General features: G+C 39.0%; 1 protein-coding gene across 4 annotated transcripts in view; it reads right to left on the minus strand.

Moving 5' to 3' along the window:
• Positions 1-15,748, minus strand: part of FHAD1 (forkhead associated phosphopeptide binding domain 1) — a 195,336-nt gene that overhangs the window by 174,421 nt on the left and 5,167 nt on the right. For all 4 annotated transcript variants that reach the window (XM_074218380.1, XM_074218378.1, XM_074218377.1 and 1 more), the window contains exon 2: positions 12,516-12,622. In XM_074218380.1, coding sequence (XP_074074481.1) covers positions 12,516-12,622 — 107 coding nt within the window. The remainder of the gene's footprint in view (positions 1-12,515; positions 12,623-15,748) is intronic.

Below are 15,748 nucleotides of genomic sequence, written 5' to 3' on the forward strand. Positions count from 1 at the left end.
ACCACATTTATACTAGTCTCTCAACCATTTATCTGAATGGGGATAATCTCCCTCATCTTTGAAATGGGGATAATCCTCCCACCCATAGAACCTGTCTCATGGGGCTGCCTTGGGGCTCGGATGAGATCATGTCTGTACAATGTACTTTGCAAAGCTTCAAAGGCTATAAAAATGTCAGTTCTTTTTATCATTAAGGTCCCTTCCCCCTCAGAATTTTGTATTCCAAGCTCCTTTTCCAGCTCTGACATTCTAGGCCCCAAGGGCCTCTCCAAATCTAATGTTCTTTGATTCCAAATGAACATTTTGAGCAGGCGCCAGTGAATGAGAGAACAAAGTAAAACTATTAGCCAACAAACCAGGAATCGCTTTATGAGAAGAAGGGGAAGGTCAGGTTCAATTTGAAGCAACTTGGGAGAGGAAAGGAAATCTAGATGGCACAATGGATAGATCACTAGGTGTGGAGTCAGAGATACCACAGTTCAAATTTGGCCTCAGATACCTACTAGTTGTGTGACCACTTAACCCTGTTTGCCTCAGTTTCCTCATCGGTCAAATGAATTGGAGAAGGAAACTGCAAACCATTCCAGTAATCTCTTCCAAGGAAACACCAAATGGAGTCAAGAAGAGTCAGGCATAACTGAAATGACTGAACAACAATAACAGGATAGGAGAAAGAAACTGATTCTGGTAGAATGGGTTAAAATCTTGCCTCTGGATGCTTAGTACCTTAGAGAACCATGGACAGAGAACCTTACTTTCCCAGGTCCTCAGTTCCCTCATTGACTAAAACTAGGGCTTTGGAGTGAATGACTTCTAGGGCTCCTTCTGGCCCTATACCTATAGACTGTCACTTGAAGTCTCTTCATTTGGAGGGGAATGTTTAATGTGCATCCCCTCTAAAAAAGAAGGCATTTCTTTTCTTTGGGAGAATAGATGTTTCCTGTTTCTTTGTCCCAGTATGAGTGAAAGAAGAAGTCTTAGATCTTGACTTACCAGAACATTCTCATCACCTTAGGGATTCTTAACATGGGGTACATGAAACAACCCTCTCTCCACTTCCTCCTATGGGGTTGACAGATTTCAGGGATTGCATGAATTTAAAAAAAATTTTGATAGGTCTATTTCAATAAAATTGATTTTCATTATAATCTTATAATTTGATTTTATGCTTCAGCAGACACTGCCAAAGGAAGGGTCCATGATGCAAAAATCCTCCTGTGCTAGAGGGAAGCATCATTTTTGGAGCAAAGATGTGTGTTTAGAAACTCCAAATCTGAATTTTCCATTCTTGGTTTTCAGGATTGTTTTTGGAGGAGTGGGGGAGTAGAGGGTTGGGAAGCATGACTTTAACAACTTAGAGAACTTCTGGTGTCAAAACTCCCAACATCAAAAACACTAAAACTCTTCTTCCACCAATGACCACCTTCATCCCACTATGCCTGAAATATTTTTAAGCTTTGCAAAATGATTTACATATGTTATCTCATCTGATCCCTTTATAATTTTAAAGAATTTTCTGGTCAGTTCTGTCTATTTACAAGTTTATCTGAAAATGGGAAATAATATTTCCTTAGGCTACCCTTCTATTCACCTTTCATCGTGGCTCATTCTTGCCAAAGATTCATAGTGAGCTCTGGTTTGGAAAGGAAGCACAAGTTTCTACTTAGCCAAGTCATGGAAGTATGTGGTGGCTGCCCAAGGTTGGGGGCTGCCTAGGTGGGTCAACTGGTAGTTTGCCTCCCATACCCACAGCAATGAGCAATAAGTGGAAGGCTGAAGCTAGAAACATCTAGAGGACCAAAAATCAACTCCCTTTCTTTTCCTTCTGCTGTGACTCCAAGACATTGGTTATTACTGCACGTCTTCCCCTTATTTCCCTCTTTTTCTCCTTTGTTCCTACCCAGACGCTCCCCTTAAGCCTCCAACCATTCCTTGTAAGTAAAACACACCAGTAATAAAGGCTCTTTCTGTGAACCTCCAAACACAATGAAATAACTCATAAAACCAAATTATCATTATTAAACTCTTTCCTTCTAGGATCACTAGCAATAATTAAACAATTCTCTGGAGGGCATCAGAAATTTCATTTTATTGTTTAAGTCCCACACGCTCTGTATTCCCTGGAGCTACAGTATTTTGACAAAGTGTGTGTGTGTGTTTGTGTGTTTGTGTGTGTGTGTGTGTGTGTGTGTGTGTGTACATATTTATATAGCCCCAGTCAGCTTTTCATATTGGTGCTGCTCCTACACCTCACACTTGGAACTTCAATTTGAGAAACTGCCCATAACAAAAGTAACAACAGTTTGGCTTTTGATTTTTTTCCCCCTGTAGACTCCCCAAGTAGAATAGAAGCTCCTGAGGCAACTTTCTTTTTTGCTTGTATTTGTATCACCAGGGTTTAGCACTTTGCTGGGCAAAGGGTTATTGTTGGGAACTGTTGTGTATGGGAACATTGTAAATTATTGTCACCTGGTGACTTTAACCATCAGAACCTTGTTTTGCTAAGTGCCATGGGAGTGGGAGTGGATGAGGGTCTGGGAAGGATATTTAAGCACTTTTATTCTGGTGAATAAATGGAGCACTTGGAAATCTTGAAGGAGTACTTGTCTCCACCCCTCCAAAGCTCATCTGGGCATCTGGGAAAGACTCAACAGTTATGATTTACCCAAGGTCACACAACTAGTAAGTGGCAAATGTCTGAGGTCACATTTAAACTCAGGTCCTCTTGACCACTGACTGTGCCACCTAGCTGCCTTATACAATAAGTTCTTAATAAATGTTTTACCTACTCTTTAGCTAACCTCTCTTATAAATTCCTTCCTAGTTCTGATAAAAATCTATGTTCAAAGGCCTCATATTTTTTCAAATTAAAAACATTTAGTTAAAAATCATAATAAGAAAAGTAAACATCAAATAGTTCTTCCATGCTCTCCCACAAATATTTACATTATCAATGGGAAGAGTAGATTCACTTAGGGAACATAAGAAGAAACATTCAAAGGGGAGCAATTTGTGGTCTGGACACTTGTGTGAAGAAGAAGCTCATTCCCCTGATGCTGCAAAATCACCAATGTCTTCTGGTGATGTAATCCGTGTTTCCTTGTGGGCCTGAGGTCCTAACACTTTGCTGATATTGAACATGATAACCTTGTCTCTAAGCCTGAGGCCTCTCCAGGGCTGGCTGAGTTAATGTAATAGGGCTAGGCCAGGGATCCCATTTTCCAGGGGGAGCAAGTCTCTGACTATTGCCCCTTCCACAAATCTGGATGATTGCTGACAGATGGGATTACCTCGTAGGCCAGTGGGAAAAGATTCCATAGCCCTATGGGGTAGTTTGCTTTTGTATGACTCTTACCTGCCTAGGTTTGTTGCACTGAATAAAACTACCCCAAACCTGAGTTTTCCACTCATGAAAAGACAGAGGACAGTTAAGACTTATTAAGGAAAAGAATGAAACATCTGTAATGCCATTATAAAAAGCTGTTTCATTTTTAAACGTGATGAATTATAAATTATTTAAAATGTAAGGCTGATTTGATGCTGTCATTCATTTTCTGTTCCTTATTTATCCTATGGAGTCAGTCACTTAGTATTGTTAATGCCACTTCTGTAATGTCCTTGCAGGACACACAGGGTAAATTAGGATGATGAAGATGAAGATGAAGATGAAGAAGAAGAAGAAGAAGATGATGATGATGATGATAATGATAAGACCATGCCATCAGGAAGGTGATGCCATGATATGCCCTCAAATTGGATCTGAGTGAAGGGGGGGGGGCTGTGCCAAATCACCTGTCTCATTTTCTCTCCAGAGAGGGACCAGATATGAGTCAGGATGACTGAAGCTGACCTAGGATGTGGGGTAATCAGGGTTAAGTGACTTGCCCAAGGTCACATAGCTGCTAAGTGTCCAGTGCTTGAGGCTATACTCGAATTCAAATCCTTCTAACTACAGTCCCAGTTCTTGACTACACTCCCAGTGCATTATTAATGGCGACACCTAAATTATACAGGGCGTTACGTAGCTGGTTCAAGGGTGTTTACAATAGCTGATTGTTAAATATGAGCATTTGCACCTGGGATATTGCTCCAAATTAGGGCTTCATTGATTGTTTGTTGATTTGACTTGAGAAAGTGATGAAGAAAATGGCAATAATACAGAATTAATTGGGTCAGATGGAGCCCGTAGTAGCCAGCTGCTACACATTTACTAACATAGTATCCCTTACTGTCTAGTCCCGTTTTCATCTCCCTAGTGCAAGCTCTGATTATAATTCTCCAATTGTTACTTTAACCTCCTAATTGACCTTCCTACTTTCTCTCCCAGCTCTAATCCATTTATTTCTTATTATATTTATATTTATTTACAAATTTATATTTATGTCTAGGTTTATATTTATATATAAGCATATATTTTATATAATTAATATTATTTATTATTAATCCAAATATTATCATTCTACTGCCAACAAAAACAAACAAATGAATTAATGCATGAATGAATAAATGAACATATATTAAATGCTTACTGTGAGGCAGGTACTATATAAAGCTAAATATACAAAACCAGGCAAAAAACTATCCCTGCCTTCGAAGACCTTCCAATCTAATAGTGGAGAAACTATGCAAATAACTATATAAAACAAGCTGTGTACATGATAAAAAAAAAAGGAAATAATAATGTTTATCCTTCATTTTTTTTGAAGAAGACATCAGGGAGGTGATGCCATGACAAGCATATGAATTGAATTTGAGGTGGGGGGGTGGGTTGCTGTGCTAAGTCATCAGTCTCACTTCCTCTTTCAGAATCATCTGAGTCCAGTGACCACATATGGATCAGGATGATTGGAGATGGTCCTGGATATGAGACAATCAGAGTTAAGGGACTTTGCCTAAGGTCACACAGCTAGTAAGTCTCAAGTATCTGAGGCAGGATTCAAACTCCCACCCTCCTGACTCTAAGGTCAGTGCTCTATCCACTGCACTGCTAGGTGATCTTGGACAAGTCATTTAATCCTGATTGCCTCACATCCAGGGCCATCTCCAGTCATCCTGATTCATATCTGGCCCTGGACCCAGATGGCTCTGGAAAAGAAAGTGAGGCTGGTGACTTAGCACAGCACCCCTCACTCAAATCCAACTCATGTGCTTGTCATGGCATCACCTCCCTGATGTCATGGTCTTCTTCAAGAATGAAGGACAAATATCATCACTTCATAAAGGTAGTTCATAAAAAAGGAAATAATTGACAGAGGGAAAGCACTAGAATTATTTTTCTTACACATCATTACTCTACTCAGCAATTTTCAGTGACTCCTATTACCCTAGATTAAAATTCACACTCTTTTGACTGCCATTTGAGCAACAATACATTCAACCTCTCTCTGTCTTTCCAGGATTATCTCATTTTGATCCTCTCTGTGTCCTGGATGACATTGTCACCTTCAGCCATACTTTCCCACCTACATACCTTTGCTCAAGCTATTCCTGATGCATAGAATACCTCTTCTCCTTTACTAAATTCTTTCCCATGCTATAAAACACTCAACATAGTGTTTAACATAGAGTAAATAATAAATACTTGTTGCCTGACTCGTCAACAGTAAAAAAAACATCACAAGCATGCACTCCCAATATATGTCTATTTACTTAGTTACATATGAATTGTTGGACACGGGGCAGCTAGGTGGCACAGTGGACAGAGTCAAGTCCAGTGGATCTGGAATTAAGAAGACCTGAGTTCAAATCTAGTCAAAGATACTTGTTAACTGTGTCGTCCTGGACAAGTCATTTGATCTCATTCATCTCATTGAATGGAGCAGAAAATGGCAAACCACTCTGGTATCTTTGTCAAGAAAACCCCAAATGAGGTTATGAATAATTGGATGCTACTGAACTGACAGAACAACAACAAAATATTATTGCCTTTCTAATTGAGTCTATTTTAAAATCTACACAGAAAATAGAAATTTAAAAAGAATCAGAAGCATATGAAGTGACATTTGATCTAAGAGTCAATAAGGAGGGGTGGCTAGGTGGCACAGTGAATAGAGCACCAGCCTTGGAGTCAGGAGGACCTGGGTTCAAATCCGACCTCAGACACTTAATAATGACCTAGCTGTGTGGCCTTGGGCAAGCCACTTAACCCCACTGCCTTGAAGAAAAAAATCTAAAAAAAAAGAGTCAATAAGGAGCCATTGGAGTTTCTTGAGTAGGGGTGTGATCTGACCAGATTCTTGTTTTAGGAAAATCTCTTTGACAGCTGATTAGAGAATGGATTAGTGTGAGGAGGGAATGGAAATAGGGAGAGCAATGAGGAAGCTATCACATTGGTCCTATCAAGAAAGTATGAGGGTCTGGGCTAGGGTGGGGACTTGTGGGTAAGTAGAGAGAAAGACTCCGTGAAAGAAATGCAGTGAAGGTGATGATGAGATAACTGTTTGGTTATGGGGGGGGAGGGGGAGGAGGAAGAGGAGGAAGAGGAGGAGGAGGAGGGAGGAGAAGGATCATTTATTAAGCACTTACTATGTGCTAAGTGCTTTACAAATATCTCACTTGACCCTCACAACCACCCTGAGAAGAAGGTGCTATTGTTGTTCCCATTTTACAGTTGAGGAAACTGAGGTAGACAGAGATGAAGTGATTTGCCCAAGGTCACATAGCTAGTAAATGTCTGAGATGGGATTTGAACTCAGGTTTTTTATACATGAATAAGTTCTGATCTGTTTGCTAACACATGAAGGAGATGTTTTGAGAGGGTAAAGAAAGTGCTAGCTTGGGAGTCCAAGAGATCCAGTTTCTAGACCTGGTTCTGTCTTTCATTTTTTCTTTTAGGTTTTTTTTGCAAGGCAAATGGGGTTAAGTGGTTTGCCCAAGGCCACATAGGTAGGTTAATTATTAAGTGTCTGAGGCAGGATTTGAACTCAGGTATTCCTGACTCTAGGGCGGTGTTCTATCCACTGCACTACCTAGCCACCCCTCTGTCTTTCATTTTCAGTAGGATTTTGGGTACCCAGATAACTCATTTAATGTGTGACTCTCTCCCTGTGGGTTTCAATATATATGTGGAATGAGGGACTGGACCGGCTCCCTATTCTGATGTTCCATGTTCCAAGGCCCTTTCCTACTTCAAAATTCTATTCTATGTTCTAAAGAACCTTCTTATTCCTAAGTCTATGACGTCTCCCAGGTCTACTATTTGGTGATTCTTTTCAAAGGAAAAATCGCATATATAAGATGTTGTATCATAGAAGAAGCCCAGCATCACTTATATCCTCATAATTCAAACAACACAAGAAAATCCTGGCAAATTGAAATGATCAACAACCTAGAGAGAAAAAATTCTCTAATGGATTTTAGACTTAGAAAAAAAGAATGAAAAAGACAGTCTGTGATGATGGCTGTTTGCAATAAGCCCAAGGAAATGCTGATACATGTTTAACAACTGACTCTCCAAAAATGATCTTTTCAGTTTAATCTTTATTAGTTTTTACTCTATCACTGTATTAAATCTAGATAAAAGTCTGGATAAAAAAAACCTCCAATAAATCACATCATGATTTGTAGCAAATTCCAATTTCTGAGATGTAATGATCACATTGAAAATTTAACAATCAGCTTTTTTGAGCCTCCAATACTGCTTCCTCCCCCAGTCTCTCATTCAACCATTCAGTCTTCCTTTTTTGTCCCTTTTATGGAGACCTAGGTGGCAAAATGAGAGAGCACCAGTTCAAATCTGGCCTTAGACACTTACTAGCCATGTGGTACAGGATACTTCACCTTGTTTGTCTCAGTTCCTCATTTATAAAATGAGCTAAAGAAGGAAATGGTAAACCATTCTATAATCTTTGCCAAAAAAAAACTCAGATGGAATTACAAAAAGTCAGATGTGACTGAATAACAACAAACTTCCTTTTATGAACTCAGCATATTCCAGTTTGTATTTTGCTTATCTGTGTCTTATATCTTATCGCCTGAAAGCAAGCATGACTATTTGTGGAATGAATGAATACAAGATGACAGGCAGAATGATGTCATGGAAGGAATTCAAGCTCTAATTTGGAATCAGGGAAGAATCCTGCCTCTGACATTTCCTGGCAACTGAATCTCGATGTCCTCATCTGTAAAATGGAATTAATACTATCTGCTGTAACTCCCTCACAAAGACTTGGGGAAATGAGATGAGATAAAGTTTGTAAAGTGCTTTGGAAATCTTAAATTGCTATATAAATGTCAGCTATTAATTATTATGGCAGTTATTATAATTAAATAATAATAATAATAATAGTAGTAGTAGTAGTAGCTGGTAGGACATAGATAGAGTGCTGACTTTGGAATCAGAAAGAGCTAAGTTTAAATCCAGACTCAGACACTCACTATCTAAATGACTATGAGCAAGTCTCATTTGTAAAATGAGGCAGTGAGACTGCATGTCCCGCTAAGATGCTTTCCAGTTCTCTATAGGGAGCATGGCATGATAGAAAATATATTGCATCTGGAAGCAGAAGACCTGAATTCAAATACTGCCTCTGATACTTGCTCCTTATGTGACCTTGGGAAAGTAATAACTTCCTTGAGTCTCAGTTTGCTCATCTTTAGAATAATGAAGTTGGACTAAATGACCTCGGAGGTCTCTCCCAACTCTACGATTTAATGAATAAGTTTTGGCAGGTTACCATCTGTGTGGAAGACAGATTTAATAAGTGAGATCAAATCAACAAGCCTCATTAAGGAATTCCCTTGTTCAAAGAGGTGGAGATACAAAGAAAGGCTCCCTCCCCCCCCAAAAAACTGAACCCAAACCAAGTTAAATCAAATTGTAGAGACAACATGTGAACAGCTATATATAAACAAGACATATATGACAGTTTGGGGAGGATAAACAGAAGGAAATTGCTATCAAAAAGAGGGATTGGGGCAGCTAGGTGGTGCAGTGGATAGAGCACCAGCCCTGGAGTCAGGAGGACCTGAGTTCAAATTCGACCTCAGACACATAATACTTACCTGGCTGTGTGACCTTGGGCAAGTCACTTAACCCCACTGCCTTGCCAAAAAAAAAAAAGATGGATCAACAAAGGGCTTCTTATAAATGAACACATTGGCTGGTTGGGCTCCCCTTTTCCAAGAGCCTGCCATGAAGAGGCAAAGACAAAAGTGAACTGATCCCTACCCTCAGGAAGCTTACTTTCTATCAGGGGAGAGAAGCCAGAGAATGTGTACTGAAGATATTTCCTAAGGCAGACCTATGAGGCTTTTAATCGTGTCCTCAGAAGTTATTTGAAAAGAAAAACACCATCCAAGATAGAGAGGGCCATGTTCCATAGACCACCAACTACTTCCTTCCAAAAATGGAACTTTTTTCTTCAATCAATGTTTTTGGTGGTTGGTGCTGATCCCTTGCTTCCCACACTAAAACCAAGGGCTATATGTTGTCTTACCTTCTTGTGTGCTAAGGGTGCATCTTAATTTCCAGTGTTTAGTATAAAGATTTCCTGTAATAGCTGCCATTTCAAAACATCTCATTAACATCCCTAGGTGGCTGCCACCCTCCTGAATGCCCTTGAGACTTGTCCTCCGTCACTGTCTCCTAAGCAACAAGTGACTAATTTTTATTATTCAAGAAAGGTCTGGCTCACCAACCTGGTCTACCACTTTACTTAAAAGTTATCATTTGCTATCAAATGGAGAAAAGACAAACATTGCCCCTTTGTTTCTTTTTTAGCAAAACACTCCCTTTTAAAAAAAATTAGATGCAGAATGCATGATGCCCGTTTAATCAGTTCTTGTGGAATCCTCCCAAAGGGTTTGACTGAAGTTCGTTTAATCTTTTAGGAATTAGAAATGATAGAGGAGGCCTTGGAATAAGGAATAGAGGACTCACTTGGAGTCAAGAAGACCCTGAGTTCTAATCCTGCTTCTGATAATAGTGGCTGTAGACATTGAGTATAGTCCCTTACCCTTCTCAATGCTCCTGCCAGCTAAGAAATAAACTACAGATCACTTGTTGATCCTCAAGGACTAAGAAAGTTTCCCATTCCAGAATTCTCCACACTAATAAAATAATAAATCTGAACTCTGCATCTTCCTATAATGAATGAAGCACAATGGAGTGATAGGATGAGAAATGGACTTAAGAGTCAGAAGACCTCGATTCAAGCTATGAAACATCGAGTAGGGTCCAACCCACCTAAACCTCATTTTCTTTATAAGACGAGTATTATATTATTTTGTGCTATAGTATATAAAGTCACATATCATCTATTATATATCATATTACATTATATATTATATATATATATAATCTATGTGTAGATAGATCTTTCTAGCATTTATCTAAGCACTAAGATTTGCAAAGCACTTATCTCATTTGATTCTCACTAAAACCCTATTTTATCCCCTATTATCTTTATTTTACAAATGAGTGAGAGAAAGGTGACCCGGCTAAGGTCACACAGCTAAGTGTCTTGGATGAGTTTTCTTTTTTCTTTTTTTTTGGGGGGGGTGAGTTTTGAATTTCAATATTTCTAACTCCAGGTCAACACTGTAGACACTGTGCCACCTAGTTAGATACAATATTTACATTCCAACCTCCTGTGGTTGTTGAGAAAAATGTTTTGTAGGTTGTTGAAGTCTTTGTAGACATGTGAGCAATTCTCATGAAAACAAGACAGACCTGTCTTGTACAGTCACTAAGTTCAATATGTAAGGAATACCATTTCTGTACCAGTGGACTATGGAGACAGTGGGTAATAATTTCCTTTTTTTTTAGATTTTTAGATTTTTCAAGGCAATGGGGTTAAGTGGCTTGCCGAAGGCCGAACGTCTAGGTAATTATCAAGTGTCTGAGGCCGGATTTGAACCCAGGTACTCCTGACTCCAAGGCCGGTGCTCTAATCACTGCGCCACCTAGCCGTCCCTAGTGGGTAATAATTTCAAAATTTCAAAAAGAAATTAATCTGGGAAGGGTGAGTAGACCCAAGCAAATGAATGACAGGATAAGGTAGCAGGAAGAACACTGCATTTGGAGTGAAAAAGTCTGCATTCAGATTGCAGATCTGCCATTTACTAGATGTGGCACCTTGGTTAGGTCATTTCCCTTTTCTAGACCTCAGTTTCTTTTTTCTTTTTTCTTTTTAGGTTTTTGCAAGGCAGTGGGGTTAAGTGGCTTGCCCAAGGCCACACAGCTAGGTAATTATTAAGTGTCTGAGGTCAGATTTGAACTCAGGTACTCCTGACTCCAGGGCTGGTGCTCTATCCACTGCAACATCTAGCTGCCCCTATACCTCAGTTTCTTTATCTGAAAAATTGAGTTTGGAATAAATGACAGCTATGCTCATTCAACTTTGATAGTCTATAATTCTCTGACTCATATATATGTTTCATTTTATGTGCATATATATCATATAAGGAGTATTTCTTCCTTTCTGTGATTATTTCCTTTTTCTCTTAGTTCTCTTTTTTTCCTCATTCACCTTATTCTTCCTCTTTCCTTAGAAAATGCTTCTGAGACAAGCTCAATGTCACATCATAAAGGTCTAAACATGAGGCAGGACCCCTGGACTTCTAGCTCTGCCTTTGTCCCTGAGTGACTCAGGGCAAGTACTGCCTTTTCAGAAGCCAGGTCACTCTCTATGATACAGAAGAGTTGCCCATCTGTATTGGCTGAAGGTCAATGGATACCAATGAGATGAAGGCTACATTTGGGGTCAGACAGAAAGGCAGCTCTGCCTTTGTCCAAGTCTTTGACTGTCTCTCACTTGGCTGCAGTTGCCTCTTCTAAAAAATGAAGAGGATAGAACTGACACCATCTAAGATCTCTTTCAGCTCTTAAGTCTATGAGAACCTGAGGTCTTGATATTGATTAAAACAAAGGCCCATATCTCCCCCATTCACCATCCATGATCACAAAACTTACCAATGTAGTGGAGAACAAAAGACCTGGCCTTTATTGGTCAACCTACCCAATAGAATTAGAAAAGATGCAAATGTTCCAATGAGAAATGGTTAAATTCAGGAATTAAGTTGAGAGGGAACTAAATCCCTAAAGAAAAGGGAATACATACATACATACATATTTATATCTATATTTCTATATATCTTTATGAAATGATTTGTCATTTGTTCTAGAATTCTAGAAGACCATTGCCATCAGGAAGGTGATGCTTCGACAAGCACATGAATTGGATTTGCATGAGGGGGTGCGTTGTGCTAAGTCACCAGTTTCGCTTTCTCCTCATCTAGAATCATCTAGATCTAATGGCCAGATATGAATCAGGATGACTGGAGATGGTCCTGAATGTGAGGCAATCAGTGTTAAGTGACTTGCCCAAGATCACACAGCTAGTAAGTTCCTGAGACTGGATTCCAACTCTGTCCTCCAGTGCTCTATCCACTGAGTCACCTAATTTCTCATATATACACATACCACACACACACACAAACACACACATATCTATATCTATATATGAATCTATAGTTCATGGAAACTTTTTATGTGTGTGTGGGGGGACTCTTACCTTTAAAACAATGTCTGAATTTTCATGCCTTCCAATGGTAGTATATCTTCTCAGGAAAATAAAACCTTCGGAGCATTTTAAAAAAGCTTTCATGATTGCTGTTCTCCCTACAAGATTTTCATTAAAAAATTAATTTTGTTAGGAAAAAGGCAGTCTTGAAATTACTCAATAAAATATTATTTGAGAGTTCATTGTGGAATTCAGAATCTTACATTTGTTGAAGTTGCCAAAGAAGGGGGGGAAGTGTGACTCTGCCAAATTACAATTGCAATTTTGCTATAATATGGGGTAGAGCAGAAGTGTTTAAGTGTAGTCTGAGGACTTCTGGGAGTCTCTGAAATCCTTTCACAGGGTCTGAGAGGTTGAAACTATTTTTGTAATAATTTGAGTTGAGACAGTTTTCAGCTGAATCTGATTTTTCATAATCACATTTTGAGGTTTTCTCAGCAAAGAAATCAGAATGGTTTGCCATTTCCTTGTCCAGTTCATTTTATAGATGAGGAAATGGAGGCAAAGAGGGGAGAGTGACTTGTCCAGGGTCACATAGCTAGTTAAGTGTCTGAACTGGATTTGAACTCAGGAAGACTCGTCTTCCTGACTTCAGGTCTAGCACTCTATTCACTATGGTGCCACCTCCTGCCTTTTCCAGCTGTCTGGTGTATAAGGTCAGATGTTTCCTCTTAAATTTCAACCAAAACAACATTTTGAATACAGAAGCAGATTAGAGAATCCAGTTGTTTTCTATTAAGTCAGACATTAATGGGATCAATCAATCAATCAACAAAATGTTTATTAATTATCTTCTATATTTAAGCACTATGCCTAAATGTTAGAAATACAGAAACAAGGCAAAAGACAGTCCATGCCCTTAAGGAGCTTGCAATCTAATGAAGGAGACATCACATAAACAAATGTATGTATGTATATCTATCTATCTCTATCTCTATCTTTATCTATATGTGAATAAAGCAATAAAACTAATTCACAGAGGAAAGACCCTAGAATTAAATGGGGCTGGCAAAGACTTCCTTTGGAAGATTGGGGCTTAAAAGGAAGCCAGGGGAAGCAAGATGACACAGTGAGTAGAGTGCTGGGCCTGGAGTCAGGCAGACCTGAATTCAAATCCAGTCTCAGGCATTTACTAACTGAGGCTCAGGGTGTTACTTAACCCTGTTTGCCTCAGTTTCCTCCTCTGTAAAATGAGCTGAAGAAGGTAATGACAAACCACACTTATATCTTTGCATAGAAAACTGTAAATGCACTCAAAAAAGAGTCAGACATGACTGTAATGGCTGAACAACAAAGACAAAGGGAGCCAGGGAAGCCAAGAGACGGAAATAAGGAGAGAGCATTGCAAGCATGAGAAATAGCCAGAGGAATGGTCAGAGCTGGGTGTGCTATTTGTAGAAGTCAGGTAGTCAGTGTCATTGGATCAAAGAGAATGGCTTGGATACTGTAAGAAGACTATAAAGGTGAGGAGAGGACTAGGTTATGAAGGGCTTTGAAAGTCAAACAGAGGATCTTGGATTTGATCCTGGAGGTAATAGAAAGCTACGGTTTATTGATTAGAAGGATGGTATAATCAGAGTTTTAGATAAGTCCCTTTTGTGACTGAATGGAGAATGGACTAGAGTGAGGAGGGACTTAAGGTGGATTGACCCCCCCCCCAATCATTATTGCAATAGTCCAGGTGTGAGGTGATGCACCAGAGTGGGGGCAGTGTCAGAGGAGAGAAAGGGGACGTCAAAGAGATTTTGCAAAGTAAAATCGACAAGTCTTGATAGCAATTGGACATGGTGAGGAGGGATTATAAGGAGGAATCCAAGAGGACTATTAGTTGGTGATCCTAGCCAACTGGGGGAATGATGCTATCCTCAAAATAAATAGAGAAGGGAGAAGCTAGGTGGTGCGGGTTCTGGAATCAGGAAGACCTGAACTCAAATATGGCCTCAGACATTTTCTAGCTGTGTGACCTTGGGCAAGTCACTTAACTTCAATTGCCTCCAAAAAGAAAAATAGTAATAGGGAAGGTAGGAAGAGAGGGATGTTTTAGGGGGGAAAGATAATGAAATCTATTTGGGGCATGTTCAGTTTAAAATATCTACTGGAATCTTACTACACAGATAGGTATTACAGGGAAGAGAGTGCCAGGTCTGGAGTCAGGAAGCTTCCTGAGCTTAAATCTAGTCTCAGCTTAACTGTGTGACCTCAGTTTTCTCATCTGCAAAATGAAGTGTAGAAGGAAATGACCAACACTCTAATAACTTTGTCAAGAAAACCCCAGAGTCACAAAGAGTTGTACACAAATGAAAACAAATGAAAAACAACATAATTAAGCACCTAGATTTGAAAAGATCATATCTTCTAGTAGAATGCACATTCTTTGAGGGGAGAGACTTGCCTTAATTTTCCATAATGCTTTGTTTAGGATTATTTAGTTATATCAAACTCTTTACCTCAGGGTGTTCTCACACTTAATATTACTCATTCTATGACTTTTCAAACAATATACTGAAATTCTTATTTTAATTGAACCAAACCTAGTTTAGCACATCAGGAGGCCTGATTTGAATCCCCATGGTGAAAATTTCTAGCTTTATGACAATGAATCTCAGCCTTTCTGGGCTTGATGGAGGCTCTCAGAATTTTAGTACTAAGTTTCTGTAGCTTCAGAAAGTCTGAAATAACTTTTTTAAACCCTAAGATTAAATGATGGTAAGGATGATGCTGTTCAATAGACACACATTAGAAATCCAGGAGAGAGAGTGAAGGAAGAAAGCTATCCAGGATCAAAGAAAAAAAAAGTCAATGTCTGATATTATTTCTATATAGCTTGCCTCTGAAATGTCTATTAAAATCAATGGAAAAACCGTGCTTCTGAAACAAAGCAGGTTTTCATTTTTCCTGAAATCCTGGATTTCAATATTAGTTGAAAAATCTATATTCCATGTGATTCCTGCCCTCCCTTTACCATCCTACTGAAAGAGAAGTGTAATTATGTAGTGGCTTGGAGACTGTGCCAGTCTGAAATTCAACTCAGGAAGATGGTGCTTTGGACCCTGCTGCTTGAAGATGGGCAATTCATTTAACTTTGTCATGGTACAGGGGAAAGAATTTTATATTTAAATTTAAAATGTTTGCTACTTATCACTTATGTAACCTTGGGTAATAATAATAATAATAATAATAATAATAATAATAACTGATCTTTATATACTTTAAGATTTGCAAAG

This window comes from Macrotis lagotis, chromosome 1, assembly GCF_037893015.1.
Source record: "Macrotis lagotis isolate mMagLag1 chromosome 1, bilby.v1.9.chrom.fasta, whole genome shotgun sequence".
NCBI lineage: Eukaryota > Metazoa > Chordata > Mammalia > Peramelemorphia > Peramelidae > Macrotis > Macrotis lagotis.